This window comes from Pempheris klunzingeri, chromosome 19 (assembly GCF_042242105.1).
Source record: "Pempheris klunzingeri isolate RE-2024b chromosome 19, fPemKlu1.hap1, whole genome shotgun sequence".
Taxonomy (NCBI): Eukaryota; Metazoa; Chordata; class Actinopteri; order Acropomatiformes; family Pempheridae; genus Pempheris; species Pempheris klunzingeri.
Genome location: NC_092030.1, coordinates 4,052,316 through 4,073,965, shown reverse-complemented (window position 1 = coordinate 4,073,965; position 21,650 = coordinate 4,052,316). Strand labels below are relative to the sequence as shown.

Genomic DNA, 21,650 nt, shown 5'->3' with positions numbered 1-21,650 from the left:
TAGTACAACACCTAAGATGCTGAAGACAGTCAGGACATATAGCAGTGGAAATTCACTGAGATAAATACTGGACAACTGAGCTTAGCATTATAATTCCCATCAAGTCTTCCAGATAAACAGCTCAGTTTATCCTTTATTGATTCCCGCAGCAAGGTCCTATGTTCTGCTGAGAAGTCAGAGGTCAGCTACAGTGCACTTCCTCTGGAGTTGTGGAAAATCCTGGTATTGCTCCCAGATAGTTGGTGGCATTGCGGACGTGGGGCAAACATTTTCATAACTCGTGAATTTCTGATACTTACTGCAGTCTTTGTATTTTTCATTTTACAGATCAAGGTTTTGGCAGATGCTGCCTTTCTCAGGATAAAAGAGACAAGATATGATTTCAGAAACATTATGCAGCAGTGCCAAAAATAAAGGATATCATTTCCACCAGGCTGTCATCAAGATTTACTTTGATAAGTCAGGCTATTTCTGATTAAAACTATTGCATGTTTGTTCTGCCTGTTTCAATCCTCCAGGCCTTAGAATTAAAAATATTCAATATTTCAGCAGACTGAGCTGCTTCCCTTGCTTACAGAAATGAGACCCGAGAGACCAGATGGGGTTGACAAACTGTTGAATTAAATTCTAAGGCCATGTAAATCCTCTATGCAGGTACGTTCTGTTTATTATGACTGACTGAGTACAGGGACAAGCAAGGAGAGTAATTAAAATGGAAGTTGAGTAATTCTAGCAGTGGCCTTACATGCGGGGCCAAATACTTCCTGATTTAAACAGGAAGTCCCTGAAGAGATGGAGCTCTACGTACGTATTCACCCTCCTCCATAGCGATCTGTCTGCAAGGAGACAAGACAATTCCATTACCAAGCGATGTAACACATGTCCCCTGAGTGTATGTGTGTGTGTGTGTGAGCGCGGATACACACAAAAACAAGCTGCCCAGGCAAAAGAAATGGATACCAATTGGTGCGTGTGTGTGTGTGGAAATAAGCTGCCTGAGGGTAAGAGATGTGCATCAATCTAACAAGAGAACTCACTTCTCGTTCAACTCATCCTCAGCGAGGCTGAAGGCAACCGATCTGTGCGTGTATATGTGTGCCTGTGTTTGTGGTCTTTCATTTGAAGGTAAACATTTAAACACCAGAGCAGGAATGGGCTTACTTAAGCGTGAACTTAATTAGTGGGTCCACTTTAATTTCATTTAAATTTAACCTTGGGTTAAGATAACGGTGGGGGCTACACATGTATTATTACATTACTATTTTGTTAGAGCAAGCATAGGTTGCTGTAATGCCCTCAGATATAAGCTATCCTAATGTGCCACTGTGTTTAAGGATGTGTATTGTGTTCTATAGAAGTACAACACCGGATGAACATGCCAGATACTTAGCCTTCCTTATTTGTTAGGCTGTGAGAGACAAGCAGAGAGTGAAAGACTGAAGAAGTTTTAAGGAGGCAGAAAGAGTCTCCCTCTAAGTGAGCTTTCCCTTTTTCTGAGGATTTTCAGTACTAACCACACACACACTTTAAGCAAAATGGTCGTGCTACCCACTCCCACAATACTGGTGGTTAAGAATTCTGTCATCATTTGTGGCATTAAGAATAAAATTCTGCACCACAGCAGAGTTGACAAAATGGCACTGCTATGATCTGAGAGAGCCTCAGACTGGATTTGTTTACAAGAATGAGTCAATGCCGAAGCCAGAGCTCCCTTTCTTGTGTGATGATTTATGGTATAAATTCGTTACTAAACACACACCGCTCTTGCTCACAATACAAATGTTTTTCTTCATTATAGATGTTTAAAATCTTGTCAATACAGTAATGGGAGCGCTCAGTCTAGACTGCCCTGATTGTCCCATGAATTGCCTGCGAAAACAAAAAAAGACTACATTTTCTTGCCTAGTGTCAGTTGGGTAGCTGAATGACTGGCTAAAGGGCTCTGAGGATGAAGAGTGATCAGCGACAGGGCTTTTAGATATGCATGGCCTGATGTTTGGAGGGCCATTGCAATTTCACAGTGCTACACCAAATCATCACATTTTGGAAGTGATGGTTACCCTAGAGGAGGACGCCCCTCATGCAATATCGACTTCATCTGCTATCAACCTTTTTTCTATTTCATGTTGGTCTTCATTTCAGCCAATGAACACTGTCATTAAAGATTCAAGAATTATGATAACTCTAAGGGGAAAAAGAAAAAAGTATGCCGTTGTGGAAAGTGTGTCTGCTGTCTGTGTGGCAGGCTAACCATAAGGCTTCTGTAACAGCTGCCTGCTTTGACTACAAGTACTACAAGTACAACTACAAGTAAGTATGATATTTCATCTAGAAACTAATTTAAGGTGTTTCCTACCAACTACAACAACTTTTGTCCAAACATTATCAGCAACAAAAGAAATTAATAAGAGATAACTTTACACCTGCTTGGGGAAGGTGTAAATCGTAAAAGCTGTTCACACTGTGTGTTGTAACTAACTTGTATTTGCACTGTTGCAATAGCTTCAGGTCTGCTAACTGACTGGCTGTTCACTGGCAGACTATGTGTCTTGCAAGCTGACTCTGTGACTGGTCACCAGGGCTGGATATATGACCCGCTGTAGTTGATGTTGACGTCGCTGAGAGGCTGAAGAACTGGACGGGTGCAGCCCATGTTGTGATGCTATAAATTGTTTAGCTGACGGCCATCGGTGACAGCAACAGAAAGAAGAACGGACAAAGCCAGAAAAGGCCAAGACAGCAATAACTTTCGCATTGTGAAGGCGGAGGAAAGGACGCTGTATTTCACCAAAGAGCTTTCAAGCTTTATGACCTCTTGCTTATTAAATTATAATGAAATTTTATGGTCCGTACAGTTTAATTTTTCTTTAACAGTGTGCCACTTTCTATCTCTATACCATTATATATCACTTCTCTTTGTGAAGATCATTTCTAAAGATGTCATTGAGTACTCTGGTATGCTGATAGGAATCTGTGTTAATGATAAGACAGACACCTTTTTTAAACACCATAGGGCAAGAACATCCTGCCATGCATGTAACAGCTTAAAACACGTGCACACAAATGCACAGAACAGAATACACAGCAAGTACTCACTTCTATCCACCCACATATACACACACGTGATTCAATATGTATGCATATTTTTGTATATTTTTGAAAAAGTAATCGTAGCTTTATACATATTCAAAGTGACAGACAGAATGTAAACATCCTACAGCCATATGCAGTTGTGAAATAATGCAAAGAGGAAGAGAAACAGACATCACAGCAGCATTAAACTTTCACATAAAAACACAAGTCAACACACACTACTGTGGTCTCCTTGTGCTGACATTATGTTGACACACTTCTGGAAAAACATCACAAAAGCTCCATAAAATCGGTGTGAAGGTGGAGCAAGCACACATACACACAGACGGGTTTGGGGTCGTGGAATGACGTCCTCTGTTCTTAATGCAAACCAGTGTAAACACACAGCTAACAGATACCACAAACTACAAGACAAAACAGAGACAGAAAGCGATGGAGGGGAGAGGGGTACGGAAGATCTTGAGAATTATATTGGGAGAGTGACAAGGAAAGATGATAGCAAAGATGTAGGAAGGGAAAGGGGAAAAAAAAAAAGCTACAGAAGGAACAAAGAGAAAGAGCGAGAAATATGTGAGTTAATCCCAAAGTCTGAGGAGACAAAGAGTGAAGGAGAAATTTAAAAAGGCATAGACAGATGGCTCTGTGCTGTTCTCCTGATAACACTTCTATCTTTGTAAAACATAACAAGCCCCTGGTGTAAGTAATAAACACTGCATAAAATCAAACTATCATCACGATGGTAATCATAACAAGTGTAGCCTGTCATGATATCATTATCACTGTAACTGCACAACACTTTGAAGTTTTGTAGGTGACAGTTAACATAATGAAAATGCAGATAAAAATAGAGGGAAAGACAGGGAGAGAAGACAGAGAAGAAAAACAGAAAAGCAGAAAAAAGTGGGGTAGTGATGACAGATAAAAAGAATCGCACGCTGGAAAAAGAGAGAGTCAAAGAAAATATGAGATGAGAATCCGAGTTTCTATGTGTTGAAAGGCAGAGTTAAAGTCGCCCCAGTGTGGGCCTTGAAAATGTCATAAAATCACCAACTGTTATCAAGGTAATTATATTCAAAATCGACCTAGACCACTGAGATATTGTTCTCACAAACTTGTAATTGACCCCTGATGAATAGTTACTCAATGTAACTGTTTCACACACACACACACACACACACACACAGAAACCATCTTTATGATGCAGAAAATTACCATTGGTGAAAAGAAACACATGCACACACATGCACTAGCTTGCACACAGACATGGAGGGGTATACATCCCTCTCTCTGTCTCAAACACACACACACACACACACACACACACACACACACACACACACACTCTGGTCTGTTTATGCATTGCATCATTCACCCTGCTGACATAATCTACCACAACGTAAAACTCGCATTAATTCAGTATTATTTCAGCATTCAGTAATTCATCATTGCCGATATGATTAACCAAAGTGTCACACTCCCAAACAGTCTCATTCATCAAACATTTGCATGGAAATGTTACGTTTAACATCAGCCTGGAGTAAAATCTTGATGGGTGGTGCACTGGGCTTTCTATCGGTTCTGCTGACAAGTGGACGGCATCACACAGGTGCAGTTTCCCTTAAACAAAAGGGTAATTCTGTTCCCATACTGCTTTAGTTTATTTTTTTACACTGAAATTGCTTAAATTAGATCATTTATTTGTATATATGCTGTGTAGATTGACAGTAAAGCCATCTACTGTGGTAACATTTTGGTTCAACAAGACCGGTCCACCTTTCTTTTAATCTAATTTTCTCTGATTTAGACCCGAGGTGGACTCGGGTCAGAAAGACCCAAACTGGTATTAGCTCATATTCTTCAGTGCCACGGGGGTGATGAATCGAGGTTTTCCTCCTGCAGTCTATCAAACTGTGTCACTTTTGGCATTCTTTTAAAGTGACCTGCCAAGGCTGATTCCAAAGCGATCTAATTTCACCTGGTAGCCAGCTAGCAGCTGCAGAATAATTCCTCTGGTAATTTAATCTAAAAATGTTGCCCATTCCTTATTATAGGAAGACTCAAATAAAGGAAAAATAGAAAGTAATCACTTACATGAGAGGAAATGCTGGCCAGCAATGGGGGAAAAAATTAATTCTCTGAAAATGACGAGAAAATATTTTTTCTTAAGCCTGTCATTATAGAGTAGACGGGCAGCCATCAATCTCAGAGCATTACTGCAGTGACAGATGTATTCAAATAGCCAAACTGAAGGAGAAAGGAGGTTCAGGTGCAGATTAGAAGAGACAAATGTTGCAATAAATCTCAAGTATTAGGAGATGTGATATTGAAAATAAAATTAAAAACATGCTTATATTGCTTTTGCCTTAAATAAAGCCAGTGGTGCCACTGCATACAGTGGAATTCTTGAAGTTATTATTATAAATTATTGCAATAATATATAATGATGTTGCACTCACCTAATGTTGTGAAAGTATTAAATCAATAATATCCATCACAAAACATTTGTATAATGACCAAAAAATCCCTTCACTCTCTGAGTACTTTTATTAATTTTGTTAAAAGTGTGCAGTTTGAAAAGTGAATCCACGCATGAATAAAGATTTTTAGCTAAATACCACATTTAACATAAGTGTTTTCATTCCAGTTATCCCCAGGGGTACTTGTCATGTACAAGTCTATCCTACTGCAACACAATGAATATGCGCAGGCCCAGTGTATAAAACCTTCACCATCACAATAATGGATCTCAAAGGAGGCCATTGCCGACTCACAGGGCACTCTGACATGTCGTTGAATTGACACTCATTTTAGTTTTTGTATGATTGTTAAAATGCGTGGCCGTAACTGCAAAATGACCGAATGTCATTTTAACAACTAATCATTAGAGCGTGTCAGCAGGCAGTGGGTCCTTCAGTAAAGACTCTTATCACGACAATTCAAGTTTTATATTCGCATTTAAATTTAAATGAAAGAGCGCTTCAAGTATTACAAGTTAAAATTAAAATAGTCAATTAGCTTAACATTTTTACTGTGCTACAAAAATATGTTAAAAAAAAGACACTTTGTCATTTAGATATGGAGCTCCAAAGCATCAATTGAATGAGCAAATAATTATGAAATGAATTATCACATGAATAAATTGTGGAAGTCTATAAAGGAAACAATAGTTTCTGAAATTATTTCACAAATGTCGGAGTAAAATGGTAATTCATCCTTCTTGTTTTCATAGTAAGAGTTTTACAGGACATTTTTATTTTCATAATAGACATTCTTATGTCAAAATGCCCTTTTCAAAGGTCTGTCACTTTCATAAGGTCATTTTCCATGATAGCAGTGTCACAGCCTTCTCACCTTTAAGCCAGTCATATGTCCCACGTCTCTCAAGCTCAACAATTTAAACCAGAATGAGACAGTTAGCATCTACTAGCTAGAGGCACAACGATACCAAAGCAAATTCTGCAATTCCTCCATCTCGGCAAAAAGATTCTGCCGAAATCAACTCAAACAACAATATCCGAGACAAAAAACTAAGTCAAAAAACTGCTATATCAAGTGAAAGCAGCATAAAATCACGCTTGTGCCAGTTTCAGAGTAACTGTGGAGAGCAATATAAAGTGTTCATGTCATTGTCACCATGCTGCAAAAATAAATGAGCATAGTTTAAATTGCCAAGTCCCAACTGTCTCTGCAGCCATTCTGCCATGACAGCAGCACAACATTCATAACATTTCTCATTATTAATTCATATATTTCTTTTTTAATTGCATCATGGTCATTTCTACTCTGCTTTTTCCTGTCACTCTTTGCTGCTGTAATGACCCAGTTTCCCCTTTGGGATGATTAAAGATTCATCATGTCTTATTTGAAATACTATTCGGAGGCCAATTGTCGGCTACTTACGGCCGATGTGGAGGTAGATGGTGTCACGTCTCTCTCCATGCGGGTCCTGAAAGCAGCTGTAGAGTCCGTTGTGGCCCAGATCCACTTCAGTCAGCATCAGTCTGGGTCCCTCCAGACGATGCTGGGCCTTCACATCAGTCCCGTTCACCTTCCATGACACTGATGCGTCATTGTCCAGGGAGCCGCACTGCATGGTGACATCACTGCCCATTCGCTCATACTGGTTCCTAGCAACTGTAAACACACAGAGGCGAAGATTGAATACGTTTTAGTGATATCAATGGATAATAACAAGTGACATATTTGTATGGTTACATTACTACCATTTGTGCATACTGGCTCCTAGCAACCAGAAACAGATAGAAGCAGAAGGTAGAATTTATTATTTGATCAGTTTGCGGCTGATTTAATAAACTGGATATCATAGTTGAATTCCATCTTTTTCAGTGAATTCTGGGTTATGTCTTACTGTCCACATACTGCTTGGCTGCTGATCTGTGGTGGTGGGGAAACACTGTACCATTCCTGTGCAGTTCATAAATAGTTGGGATCCAATTTCTTCCAAATATTATCAATTCTTGATAGAGAGTGAAGTATGGGAAAAGAAAGTCATGTTTTCTTCCATACACTGAGCCAGATTTGGTTTCAAAAGACATCTAAGGAAGAGGTACCGGAGGAAAAAAAAGCATTCATATAAAAACAGTCTTTTCTGACTTGTGTTATCCGTGTTGCTGTCATCCCTCCACCACTGACCTCACTACTGACACCAACACTGCTTTTGTCCAAGGATTCAGAAAAGTTGTAAGGACCGTGACCCCAGGGGCTAAGGGTATATGTGAGCCTGATGGGAGTTTTAGCCAGGACACTGGGGTTAGTAGCCCTGCTCTGTTCGTAAGTCCCGTGGGCCCTGTCATGACCACACGGAGCGAAGACCTCAGATTAACACTTAAACACTGAGGATCAACAGCACAACAAGAAACAACAATACAATATTGATCCCCATCTTAAGAAAAACTATAACATCTATGAAGGAAAGAAAAAAAGAGTGCCCCCAGTGGCCTGGGATCACATGCTGTCAGGATCCTTGTCTCTGATGTCTCTCTCTCGTCTTTCCTTTTGTCTGTGTGTCCCCTCCCTCCTTTCTTTCTCACTACAATGCCTCATTTTGTTGTTTTTCACTTGAGCTGGCTTTCTCAGACATGCCTCTTAGTGCAGCTGATACAAATGTCAATCCAGTGTTTCATATATATTTCATGTGCCATACCAGAGCATCTATATTCAATAGGACAAGATCCCTGTCCCCATTAGCATTAACCTGACAGTGCGTTCCTTCTGTCTGTCTTCCTCCCCGTGTACTGCTCATTTTCTTAACTCCTCCCCAGCCATTACTCTCTTCTCTCTGTCTCTCATTCACGCCATCTTTCTTTTTTTCTGTTTTCATTCAGTCTTTTTTTTCCTTCTGTCCATCCCAGTTATCACCAAGCTTGCCCTCCCCATTTCCCGAAGTCCAAATAATGTGTGTGAATATGCATGTGAGTGGGAAGAAATGCCAGTTTCCTTTGATCGTCTCCTCTGTCAAGTTACTTTGAACGGATGTGTGACTTTATTTACATAAAAAACTTTTTTCCATCTTAGCAAAAACCATACAGTTTGACTTTGATGTTTGCTTTGATGATGATGCTGGTGCCCTTGTGCTTTATGTGACATGTAAGAGTGGAGAGGAGGGAGGAGGAGAGAGGAGGAGAGGAGGAGAGAAGGCAAAATAAGAACTCTTGCTGTTGAACATTCATGTAGTTTCTTAAAAAAAACATCCTAATTCTACAATATATCCAGTAGAGTGCTATTCATTTATAACTCTGAGAGAACACAGTATTCAACTTTAATAGCTCAAAATCCTTTGACCACCTTTAGGTGACATTAAACTGTTGTCAAAGCAGAAGAGTGAAATCATAATCCTCTTCTAACCGATGTCATCAGAAAGGAGTATTTACAAGCAGGTTTTCAGAAAAAGACGAGGAGCTTGCTTCCCTTCAAATATTTAGCTGAAATCACCAGTTTTTTTGTTCTGTGAAATTCTTTAGTCTCAACGCAGCACTGATTCTTTGACCTCCTCTCTCGCCACATCCCATCCTTCTTCTCTTGGGTTACGTCACTCTTTCTCTACCTCTGTCCTTTCCAATATCCATTCATCTCTCTAGCCTTTGCTCCCTCTCCCTCTCTCTGCATTTCATTTCTGTCCTCTCCCTTTAGCTTCTTGTCTTTCACCTGTCATATCAAAGTTCACACTCTCCTCCTCTCGCTCTCTGCCAGTCGGCCTCTATCTTTACTTCTCGTCCTCGACCCGTCTCCTTACTTCCCACCCTGCCATCTGCCTCTCTCCATATACTGCTTTGAACTTTACGTCCTCACTCTCTCGTCTTTCTCACCCCATTCCTCTCATTTAGTTCAGTCCATCTCGCTTTGTCATCTATCTTTTTAAAGAGTCTTTCTCTTCTCAATAAACTATTTCAAAGTTGGTATGTAAACATATTGGAATGAATGTGAGGATGTATCTTTTTCAAACACCACACAAAGTATTTTAAACAGTATCTATCAGCTCTCAAGCTAACGATCCACATGCAAGTGTGCTGTCATGTTACGGCAGTTTTCATAAACTTACTTTTTCTGCAGCGTTAGCCAGTCCAGTTCAATGCTTGTTGATTCTAATTGGTTTAATTAATTCAGACAACAGAACAGAACTTTTTTCACTTTCAACTGCAATTTGATAAGATAGACCGGTCTCTTGCATCAAGACAGATTAAAAACCTAGCCACGAGTTAAACTGACTACACACAAACTTAAAAGTAACGATCTATTTAACTTAAACTTTAAACTTAATTGAATTCATTTATTTATTCATTTATTAATTAAATGTAGTGGATTTGTTTGGAGGAATAAGCTTCTTCAGACTTTGGCTGCACAGGCAGTGCTTGAAAATAGGACCAATTCATTGCTGGTTTTGGTCTTTTCATGCCGTTGACAATAAGCAAAATATAGAATATTTCCAACCTCATTGTTTAAGCTGTGGTGTTCTGGTTTGAATGTAAGGTAATTGGACTTTATTTTGGATTCAAAATCACTGGTATGTGCAAAAACTTTTGGAATTTGGCCCAATAGATCGCCTTCACTGGCAGACTATGTAATGACTGTAATGTAGCCGGATCCTTCGGAGCCATTGTGCTAGTCAAAGTACACCACTAAACTACACCACTAAAAGTGCTTGTTTTTTGCCACGGTCACGCTCAGATTGTTATTTGAAGTGTCCTGTGTACAATACAGAGAGGATCCCTACAGAGATAGACCTTTAAGATCCTTACCAGAAATAGCTGTTAAATCACTCGGTGCGAAGCCAGAAAAACAATCATTTTACACAGTAGTTAGTAGTTTGGATTCAACAATACTTGTGTAACACATAATAGCATAAACCAGCGGATCCCATGTTCTGCAAGGTAAAATTTCTGTCAATGGGGTCTGATGGGTTTGAACAGCACAATAAAACGGCTGTTTCAGGTTAAACAAAAAGGATCTCACAGGTCTGTGTCCGTGGGGATTATTTCCATAATGTTGTCAGACACGTCGAATACTGAGCCTGTCAGTGGCAAACACAAGCATGTTTAATGGATGTACATTGATCTGGTGCAATTGCCCCAAAGGATTACACTGCTGCCATTATCGCCACTTCACTGCTAGTTCTCGGCTGCCGATGGAGGTGATCTACTGGACCAATTTCACAAGTGTTTGTACCTACCAGTCATTTTGAACAAAAAATATGTAGACAAACCAAATACCAAAATATGACAATGTCTGTGTTCGGCTAGATGTGTCATATGAGACTGCAAATTTAGGTACTGCTGCCTCGGCTGTACCAATCATTTGGTGCTACCTTTGTCTATCTCTGTAAGTTATTCTCACTGTCTGTGTTTCCCTTATCTCAGTCTCCCTCTGTATATCTCTCTGCTCACCTTTCCCTCCCCTCTCTCTATCATTTCTCTCCCTCTCACCTTGAAAAGACTTCCTCTGAATTCTACTGAAACTTAGCATTCATCATTGGTATGTCACTTATCATGAGTATTCTGCACACATGCCACACGTGCATAATATACCTCATAACTACAGTGGAAACACAAGCAGATACACTTCGGAGTACACTCATGTACTCACTCACACATATGCACAGACACCCCAAACCACTCTGCATAATGTCCTCATGCCTCATCTCCATAGACACAAGCAGGCCTAATAACCATAATGACATTCAGCTCAAGTGCTATTGATCTCTTGGTAATAGACAGGGCATTGTAAGCAGTGTTAGAACACTGTTCCTTTCCCTACCAAATGAGAATTAAAATCATGGATGTCCTTCACAAAGCTTCAATTTTACTGTTTTTGTTAATCATTCTACTGATCTATATTGATGCCACCTGACAGGGTCCCTCATGAATAAAGAGGCCATGATCATAGAGGCAAAGCAGATCAGATAATGCAATTTATATTTGAATTTAGACAAGTTGTGTGCACTAAGATAAAGAAGAAATCAAGTTAGTTGCACCAGTGGTAAAATGACAAAAAAAACCCACAAGATAAACAATAACAGGAAACTGAATTGAGGACACTGCACTACTACTGCAACCGAAAGGGATTTTTATCTCATCTGAATCCAATCTGATAAACTGTATCTATAAACAGTTTATTGTATTGTTGATACAAAAGGTATCTGATATTTACAGATCATTCAAGCATAAATCAGTGAGCAGTGAGTCCATTATGCAAATGCATGTTGTGCATGCTGTTCACACACTCAAAAACGTATCTTAAGATTCAAGTCACAGTTTTAAGGTTTACAAAATATCTAGTATGTTATGTTTGAAACCCATTGAAATGTTAAGACGCTGATGAGAATCTCATTTCATAATTACATGTTTTGATTAGTAATGTATTCGTGTCCTTCAGTGTCTGTTAGAACAAGAGTTTGTATATGCAGTTGTTTTACTGTGTGGAAAAAATAGGGAACACCAGGGCTCAGGGGATTACTAGGAAGATGCATTTGGTTTTTCACCACAACAGGAAAGCTGAGCTTTTTATTCATAGTATGATTCTGCAGGGCACTGAGGTTTTTGAATTTGTTATGCAGCGTTGCAATGTTTTCCCAAAGCAGAACCATAAAGAGCCGACATAATGTCATGTTGTGAGGTCAGTGATGTTAAGACCTGCAGGTCATTACATGCAAACATCTCTGTCCAGAGGCTACACATTCACACATTCACTCACCCACTGGCAACGAACCCATGGGTTGCTTACTAAACTGACATAAGTGATGAGCCACGCACGTCTCTCTCTCTCTCTCTCTCTCTCTCTCTCTCTCGTCTTCATCTATCAACATCATACACACTTGTCTAAATAATGCCTCAATCAATATAATACTAAACATCACACAATAAAATGGCTTCACATAACTGTTTACAGTTGGGACACTGCAGTGCATTGCAGTGTTGATCAGAAGAAGACATGAAAGAGGGTTGGATTATACGCCCATGTGTGTTCAACATACTGGTGGAGGTCATAATAAGAGCAGTTCTAGTCAAGACCATTGGAAGGGAGATATACAGTACTGTGCAAATGTGAAGAAATGCTGTAACGTAAGAATGCTTTCAAAAATATCAAATTTAATTGTTTAATTTAATTGACTTACAAAATGCAAAGTGAGCAATCAACTATTTATTTGGTGGGACCACCCTTTGCCTTCAAAACAGCATCAATTCTTCTAGGTACACCTGCACACAGTTTGAGTTTGAGGCAGCCTACATCCACAGAAGATCTGTGGTTAGTTCTCCAAGATGTTTAGAAAAACATACCTGCCGAGTTCCTTCAAAAACTGTATGCAGGTGTACCTGGAAGAATTCATGCAGTTTTGAACACAGAGGGGGGTCACACCAAATATTAATATGATTTAGTTTTTTCTTCCGTTCACTCACTTTGCATTTTGTAAATTGATAAAAATCCATCCATCTATCCATCGTCTATACTGCTTATCCTTAAGGGTACACCCTGACTGGTCACCAATCAATTGCAGAGCCAGTTGGTGGTAGCAAAACAGAAAAACAGAAAAGAAGCTGCGAAGGGAGAGAAGGAGCAAGGAAAAGAGGAAATGGTGAAGACGATGAGGAAATTGTGAGAATCTTGTGCTGCTGAGCAGAAGGACACTAATAAATTCATGTCTTCATTCTTTATGCTTTGATTAACCACCAATTCAACCAGAAAGATCAATTAAGGTCAAATTACCATTAGCCAAGTGTCAACGAGGATATTCATGAGAACAAGTAGCCTCACTGTCTGAATAGCTGATTAAACACTGCAAGAATTACGTGTTCAAACATCAGGTGCCACCAGGCACGACACATACCTTTCCACTGCAGCATCATCAATGGACTATTGATGAAGTGCGGACTTAGAGTTGAATAAAGAAGTTAGTTTAAGGCTTACCTAACTGAAATAAAGGCCTCAAATAATTTGATATTTGTGAGATGAAAACAAATCTAAACTGAGCTTAGACCTGAGAATCAGAAAACGGTTGTATGAATCATTTCTGTTACGGCTATATGTCCCTTCTGACACATCTGTTTCACTGTGGGCCTGTATGTGTTTAAAGAATATCTGCCTCTCACATGTACGAGAGTGTGGCCTCGTCTTTGCATGCATGCACATGTGTTTAAAGTGTGTGTGTGTGTGTGTCTTGTGTGAGTAACCAGCTCTAAGTTATGATCCCACTCCACGACAGCGGCGTGAAATGAAATTGAAGCTCAGCGTTGGCATTCTGATTTACCATCTCAAAGTGTTATATTCCCTGTATCTGTGTGTCCGTGGCACTGCATGCCTGCATGTGCGCTTCGGTGTGATTGTGTGTGTGCACACCCTTGTCTGTGACAATGTGTAGCTCTCCGTATATGTGTGTGTGTGTCCTCCTCGTGGATTCATTGGCATGTACATATCAGACCGTGTCGCTCTCCAGCCGGGCTGTAACTCACTGGCACATTTATCGGTGAATCGCATTTGTATGCCTAAGGGGAGCCGTGCCTTTTGAAAGTCCAACAGTAAAATATTGGATTGGCTGACACGCAGAGATAGAGCCCAGGAGAATTATCAGTTTAGGTTTAGAAGATCAAATTTTTTTTCACTCGGTGGCTGCACATGCTGACGCTGTCCGGGCCACTTATACTGATACAGAGAAATAAAATGCACACAGTTGGAACAGTGATTGGCAGAGCAGTGGATATCGATCTTATTTTTCTGGAGAGAGATACTTTTTTTTTCCTTTTGTGTTTTCACTGTAATTGAAATTGAAAGCATGAATTTTCTTCAGTCTCTATTTGACATAACTTTTTTAACAAGCTCAAAAGCGGTGCATACTTCAACCTCTGTTCAACCTTTGTGCTCACAGGTTGCATCTATTTGAATTTACATTTTAGAATGAGCCAAATTTGATTTTATAAGTTATTCTTTGAGATTTCAGAGTAACCGGTGAACAAAACCATCCTATAATCAGAAGTTGGATAATTAGCTAATGAGCTTTACTGTATTTAGTTTGGCGATGCGCTTAATACTTATTATTCAGTCAGTTAATACGTTTTGAAATGTTATAGGTTGGTTATAGGCCAGATAAATACTGAATTGCCTTATTTAGTCAGTACAAGCAGAGTAAGCAGGAGAAACAAATTATTTATGGGCTCACATGAGGGTTATTCATACAAGGGCCTCATCCACTATCTCTCCGCCAGCTTTGGCCTTCACTTCTCTTTTCAGTACCTTGTGAGAACACTCAGCTATCAAAAATAATTTCCACAATTATTTCATATTATTATGCAGCCTTAAGCCATAAATATTTATAATTTCTTCGCAAAAAATGTTCACTAGCTCACTTGTTCATAAGCTGCTTTTTGTTTGAATTTGAAGAGTAAAGCTGTGGAGTTGAAATAATAAAATAATGCTTGCAAAAGTCAGAAGGTTAGGCTTTAATGATGCGGTTCAAAATGTTGACAAGAGAGAGGCCAAAGAGAAAATCAACAAGATTATTGCATAAAGACAGTTTGCTCTTAATCTCATTTTCTATGTGTCACAGCAGATTTCTTCTAATTGTGGGTAGCTTGGTTCCTGAAAAATGTGTTTTGAGTCAACTCAATGAAAGGTTCATACATTTCAAAGATGGAAGTGCTTCTGCAACCCTGTTGGGTTTACATTTGCTACCATTGGCTATAGCCACATTGTTTATTCTCTGTAAAAAGAACATGTCACAAACAAGTCTTACTCAAGCTTCAACTGTTTTCTAAAGATAGTATCAAATAAACAAATACAGTCCCTGTGTTTACTTCTCTTTACATATGGATATGAAGGCCCCCACAGCAATATGAGACTGAGGGCACGTCATCTAAATCAGTCATGTGACACTACGACAGTCCTTTCAGCTTCCATAAACACTGCTCCTCCTGGTAGACAAATGCATGCATCTTCCGATGCATGGTGCTGAAGGGCATTATGAAGCAGCACTGCATTTTGCTACATCATCAAGACAGGGTTGCACTCCAGCCAAGGACCAACCAAGGACCCAGCAGGGCTTTGCAGTGGATGTGTCATGGCACAGCTGAACATTTTAGATGACTACATCTGTATATGCCGTATTACGTAAGGGGGAAAACAGTTTTTAGTTATTCTACTCAGGTTAGCGTTGGATAATGTTATATTGGGAATAGACTTGTTTTTTTTTTTTAAATAAGAGAAAGTAGAAAAAGCAAAGGTATTAACAATATAATCAATAACTGCTGTCAGCTGTCACACTGTCATGCCTTACTGGGACACATGAGTAGAACAGAGTCATTAGTTATTCATGTTATTATGTTATTATTATGGTAACATCTGTGCTTTTCAGTCAAAAATGTCTGCTGTGAAAAAGTTAGTAAAGAAGAAAAAAAGTACTTGCTCCTTGTACTTTACTTTTTGTAAAAAGTAGTTTCATCTGGATTTGCTGCTGCTGGCTCTTTTATACAACTAAAGACTTACATTTGGCTTATTTGGAACAAAACTGCAAATATTATATTGGGGTCTGGGAAATTGAGATGGGCAGTTTCTACTATTTAAAGAAATGTCATATCTTAATCACTGAATTTATATATTTTGATATATAGATCACTCAATACTGAAAGAAATCATTAGTTGCTGCCATATATGATCGTGAGAATGTTAATAGTGTACAAGCCCAAACAGTAGAGTAAAGGTCTGATCAGCTCTGATCAGTTGTTGGTGTGTTATAAGAGTGAACGGTATTGCTGTTTTTCTCAGTTTTATACCACTGTGACTTATTTTGAGATTCATTCTTTTGGACTGTTGATGTCGAGTTCTGGCAAACTGTAATGGACATTTTTTACTATCTCCTAACAATGAACAGACTTCTTACATTTCTGTGCCCTGGATGCCAAATATGTCGCTATAGTGTATACCCTGCATTGGTGGATTCACATAGGTGCTTTTTTTCAGATACTTTTCTAATAATTTCTTCTACAGGTAGATAGAATTGTGGCAGAGCGGGTTAGGCAGGTTCCTCGGGTGTTTCTGTGTGGTATGACACTGCAAAATGAAAAATCCTCCAGTGATTTATATGACAGAGATCCGATTAAGTGCTGTATGACATAATAAGCATCGCAATGAACTGCTGTTGACACTTTCACAGTAGCGCACATATTAATACACTAATGCAGATGCTCTGTAAATCTAGTTCCACATGTAGTGTATGCTCACACACACACACAGGCATACAGGGCCACACAGGCGTCACAAAAACAAACTGGGATAGTGGTATGCATCAACATACATCCTTGTACTGCACCCACCCACACACACGCTCTCACACATACACTTCCTCTGCAAACATCTTGGAATTAAGTTATCACTTTATCCTCTCCTGTCTCTCTTTCCCACAGAGAGATTAACATTCACTCTCTCCCTCTCTCTCTCTGCATTTGCCTCTCCTTTCATGTGAGCACTGAGGCAGCTGCAGCTGTGTAAGTGTTTGTATGTGTGTGCGTGCATGTGTGTGTGTGTGTGTGTGTATGTTGTCTGTGTCTGTGTGTGCATGAGTTAGGGCACCAACGCTTAAATAAATCAACTTCCTGTTTCCTGCCATCTTATCTCGGGCCCAGTGCGCATGTAGACATACAGTGTTTTGTGTGCTTATGTATGTGTGTTTCCGTGTGCATCAGTCTGATCATCGCCCTCATCATCTGGCTTGCGGAAGCCGCTGGTGAAGACAGAAAAATTTGCAGGCAACGGGGTTAATTGATACTTCACATTTTAGATGTCTATGTTCCAGGAGGAACATGGAAGCAAGGAAGATAAGAGGAAGTCTAAAAGGAGAGGCAGAAGTGGAGAGAAAGAGAGATGGGGAGGAAAGATGAAGAGGAGAGAGCAGTTAGTAGAAAGGAGGACAGCGCAGGAGGGAGGAAGAATTGTTGAGAGCGAGTAGGGCAGTTAATATTTTACAAGCCTGGATTAGAGAGGTCATGAAATGAAGAATGAGAGAAGGATTCCTGAGAGTCAGCTACAGGGAGAAGGAGAGAAAAGGAGTGGGACAGCTGGATAACACTGCTTTGATCAGAAACATCTGTAGGTTTTCGCAGCTGAGAGAGGAAAACAGCGAGTGGTGGGAGAGAAATGACTGCATCCTGCTCCTGCTTTCAGCCTGACTTGCTATCTATTTTCTGGGTTCATTTTCTGTCTTAATCAGCTCAAGTTTGTTCCTAAAGGATCATACTTGTCCCATGAGTCCCGCAAATCCCATACATTTATTGGATTTTTTATTTTATTTTGTAGTAGTAGTGACTGATTTTAAAACTGTTATCATGACAATTTATCAATACACATTTATTGTGCCAAGTACAGTGTGTCCTATTTACCTATTTAGTATGGAGTACAGTACCTGTGTATTAGTACTGTTGTTTTCCCAAATTACAGTTTAAGGTTTCTAAATTGATTTCCCATCAGGCATTGGTTTCCATTCCCTCAACTCTTGTTATGAGAGACAACATGCAGCGACTGGAGTCTTGCTTGATATCATCTATCACGGTGAGCATCGCATTATTATTTGTCACATCAGCAAAGAACCAAATCCAAACGTCTGATTTACATTTTGTTGACCCCTCATGCTGTTCATGACGCCGTCTCTAATGAGAGTGGCTGTCTCAGCTCAGGGCTGCAATTGTTTGGTTCTGAAAGCGACGTGGCAGCCAAGGCCTCTTTGGAATTCAGATATGAATGAATATTCCGACCCATAATTATTTTGGTGCATTTCCAAAGTGAAATAGATATGCAAGTAAGAATTTTACAATTTAATAATAATTTGAAGTCCACTACGAGTGGCAGCACTGTGACCCTGAAAAAAAGGGGATGATGAGATTGGTATTATCTGCTTTTATAATGAACCATGTATCTAATAAATATGTTTTCTGACTCCCCTTTGGCAAGACTGTATAATAATAATCACAAATAAGCCTGCAGAGACCTCCCTTGCAGCACTAATCTTATTGTTTAATAACATAGCTAACATCATCCTAAGCCTTCCCAGAGAGCCAAACTCTGAAGGTCAGTACTAATGCCAGACTGCTCATTCATTAAACCAAAAGGGGAAATACAGATAGAGATGAAACACTGAGAGTTAAAAGATAAAGAGAAGAAGAAAGTATAAGGATAGAAAAGATAAAGTAGGAATAACAGAAGAGCAAAGAAAGGCAAAAGGAAAGAGTAAAAGGCATATAAGAGGGGTATGAAGGACGTTAACAAGGGGATAAGACAAAGTATGAAGTGATAAGTGGGTAAAAGGGGAGATAGAGGAGGGAAGGGTATCAAAGGGTGAGATGAGGGGAGAGGGATGGATGGAGAAATGGCCGCCTTAATTAATGGGCTGTAATATATGACAGTATTCCTTGGTTCCAAGATAATATCAGCAGAAATTACAGCCCTCATCTAAGGCACACTGTCCAAATATACCGTGACCTTGACAGAGGAGCTGAAGTGGCAGGGAAATTTGAAAAACTCTTGACAGGAACTAAACGTGTCTTGCCCGCGATAAAAAGTTATGATAGGTCCAATAATGAAAGAGGTTGATGAAAAATGTTGAGTCTTCTTTTCCTCCCTTAAAATCTGCGACTACCATGCTGGTGCAGAATCCAGGCCAGCTAAATGCGATCTTTATGTGCATTTGGCTTGCCATGCTGACTTGAACACATTATTGACAGTTATTTGGATTTATTTGTAATTAAAGATGAGTTCATTTCCAAAATATGTCACTTTTATAGAGAAGATATATCACTTAGGTTTTTATCTTTATAGTTTATTAAGAGTGTTAGAGTATCCATTTAGTCAAAAATGAAATAGTTCTACCCTTGTTCAATCCTTGAAATAGTCCCATAATTTGTTTTAATTTTGTACTATCAATTTTTATTGAGAGCATGGTGTCATACTTTAAATGTCTTGGCTTCAAAAAAACCTGAAAACTTCCTAACATCTTATAAAGGCAGCAGGTTTAGAGCAACGTAATGCTAGTGAAAACACTAAGCGTCACACAGGAAGTAGTCTGATGTCATGTCATGCAGCACAAAGTAAGCGATTTGGGATGTTGTCTTTGACACAGCTGTTCCAGGTTTATGTGCCATTTTATACTAAGAGTAAGAGCTGAAATGTTCTCCATAACTATGAGTGTGACTGTGACCATGACCTGTGACTTCATTGAGGAGAGACAACATTTTTCACAAAGAATAGAAATGAAATGAATATCTAAGTAATACGACAAGTAGAATATCAGTGCACTTACTTAGTGTGAAATTCTTTATAGATCATGATGTGAGAAGTAGTTAGAAGTGATAACTTAAGGATTCTGAGGTAAATGAGAGTCGATAAATGGATGACATTTCTACTCCACAACAACTACATGCCCTGATCTAATCATTCGATTTCTATAGCAGGTCCATTTCAAAAGCTGATTGGTAGAAATTGTCTTTGCAGAGTTGAAAAGGTAAAATCTTGCTTCGAATGAATTTTAAATTAGTATAACTAAAAGGTGAAATGCAGTGAAGTATTACTGAGAAATCATTTGTGTGCATATTGTAAAACTACACATCTTTGCACGTGGAAAGCATATAAGTTATTTCTGTCCTGCTGCTGAACTCCAGCGAGCAGTAGCTGCCATGATGCTATCAATCACCCAACACTTGGAACAGCAATCAGCCTGGTTCGCCAAGCTGTTGCTGCGGCAGCTAAATGGAGCGCGGGCAGAACTCCATAGCACAACAGTGGAGCTTCCAGCATTATTTTCATTGTTATTTGAGTCAGCGATCAAAGGACCACCAATCCAAGAGGGACTCGAGGCTATTTCCCTGTCGCCACAAAGGTTCAGAGAAATTCAAGAATGGTTTTTCCATGGTCGTGTGCTTCCAGTGTCGGCTGTGTGACTGTTTTCCAAGTGCCGGTAGGTAGCGAGGGACCCGCACATGAGTAGCTCTGAAGCTGCAATCAATCATGTGTGACTGTGAAAATGCAACAACCAAGCACAGCAGACAATTCACAGTGTGATTCTGTGCACATCAGTGTGTGCATGCAGAGACACACACCTACATACTTAGATATGTGCATGTCCACCTGCTCTCTTTGTGGCTTGATCTTACCATAAGTGCACTCAGATACACAACAAGCCAGGTGTGATAGGAAAAGAAATGCAGTCAGGTTCCACGGCTGCAAAACACACTGTGGCATCTGTAATCCAAGCAGCTGAGAATGCACATATTGCTATGTGCTACAAAGGACTGAAAAAAAGTGCAAGACAAATAACTTTAGAGGAGCCCAGTGGTACACGCACAGAGATTTATCTGACTGGAGCAGAGCCCGCAGTGTTGTTGCTCTGTCCTTGATTCTAAAGTTTACTTACATTTCCACGCTTGTCATTTGTCAGAGGAAGACTAATGAAGCTGAGTAAAACAGTTGCTACGATGAAAATCATTATCGGCGAATCATTTTTCCTGACAATCGCCTTCTCTTTCCAGTTGCCCTCATGAATACTCTTGACTTCAAAGACAGACTTGAGACTTAGAGAGTGCTCTTTCAACTGTGGAGTTATTATGAGTTCAAAGGAATGTAGGTTAATTAATGCAGTGGGTTATAATGGTAATTAGGAATAATGACCATAACCATAGAGATCAAAGATCTAAGTCAGACTCCTAAACAAGACAAAAAGAGCATTTTGTTCGTCTGATCAGATCACTTGTGAAAATTAGAACACAATTTGATAGACATAGAATGTTTGTGAAGCATATGTCTGTGGGTGAGCATGTGTGTATTTTAGCAAGGACCTGCAGTTCAGGCCTCTCTCACACACAACATACACACCAGCAGAAAAGTAAGCAGTACTAAGCCATAGGCATGCAAAGCCCACACGCACTGTATGGAGAGAGAGAGAGAGACGTCACGACGAGAAATGTGTTTTGTAGAAAGGTGGATAATACAGACATGCATTCACTGTAACACAAACAGAACTCATACATGCGCAGGGAAATAAGGCATTCGTCTGCTTTTACCTCTGTGTCTGT

The 21,650-nt window shown here is 39.6% G+C and overlaps 1 protein-coding gene across 1 annotated transcript in view; it reads right to left on the bottom strand.

The window, feature by feature from the left end:
- The window catches only part of cntfr (ciliary neurotrophic factor receptor), a 121,806-nt gene that overhangs the window by 80,587 nt on the left and 19,569 nt on the right, over positions 1-21,650 (bottom strand). The window contains exon 2 of the mRNA XM_070850680.1: positions 6,994-7,227. Within this exon, the coding sequence (XP_070706781.1) occupies positions 6,994-7,227 (234 nt within the window). The remainder of the gene's footprint in view (positions 1-6,993; positions 7,228-21,650) is intronic.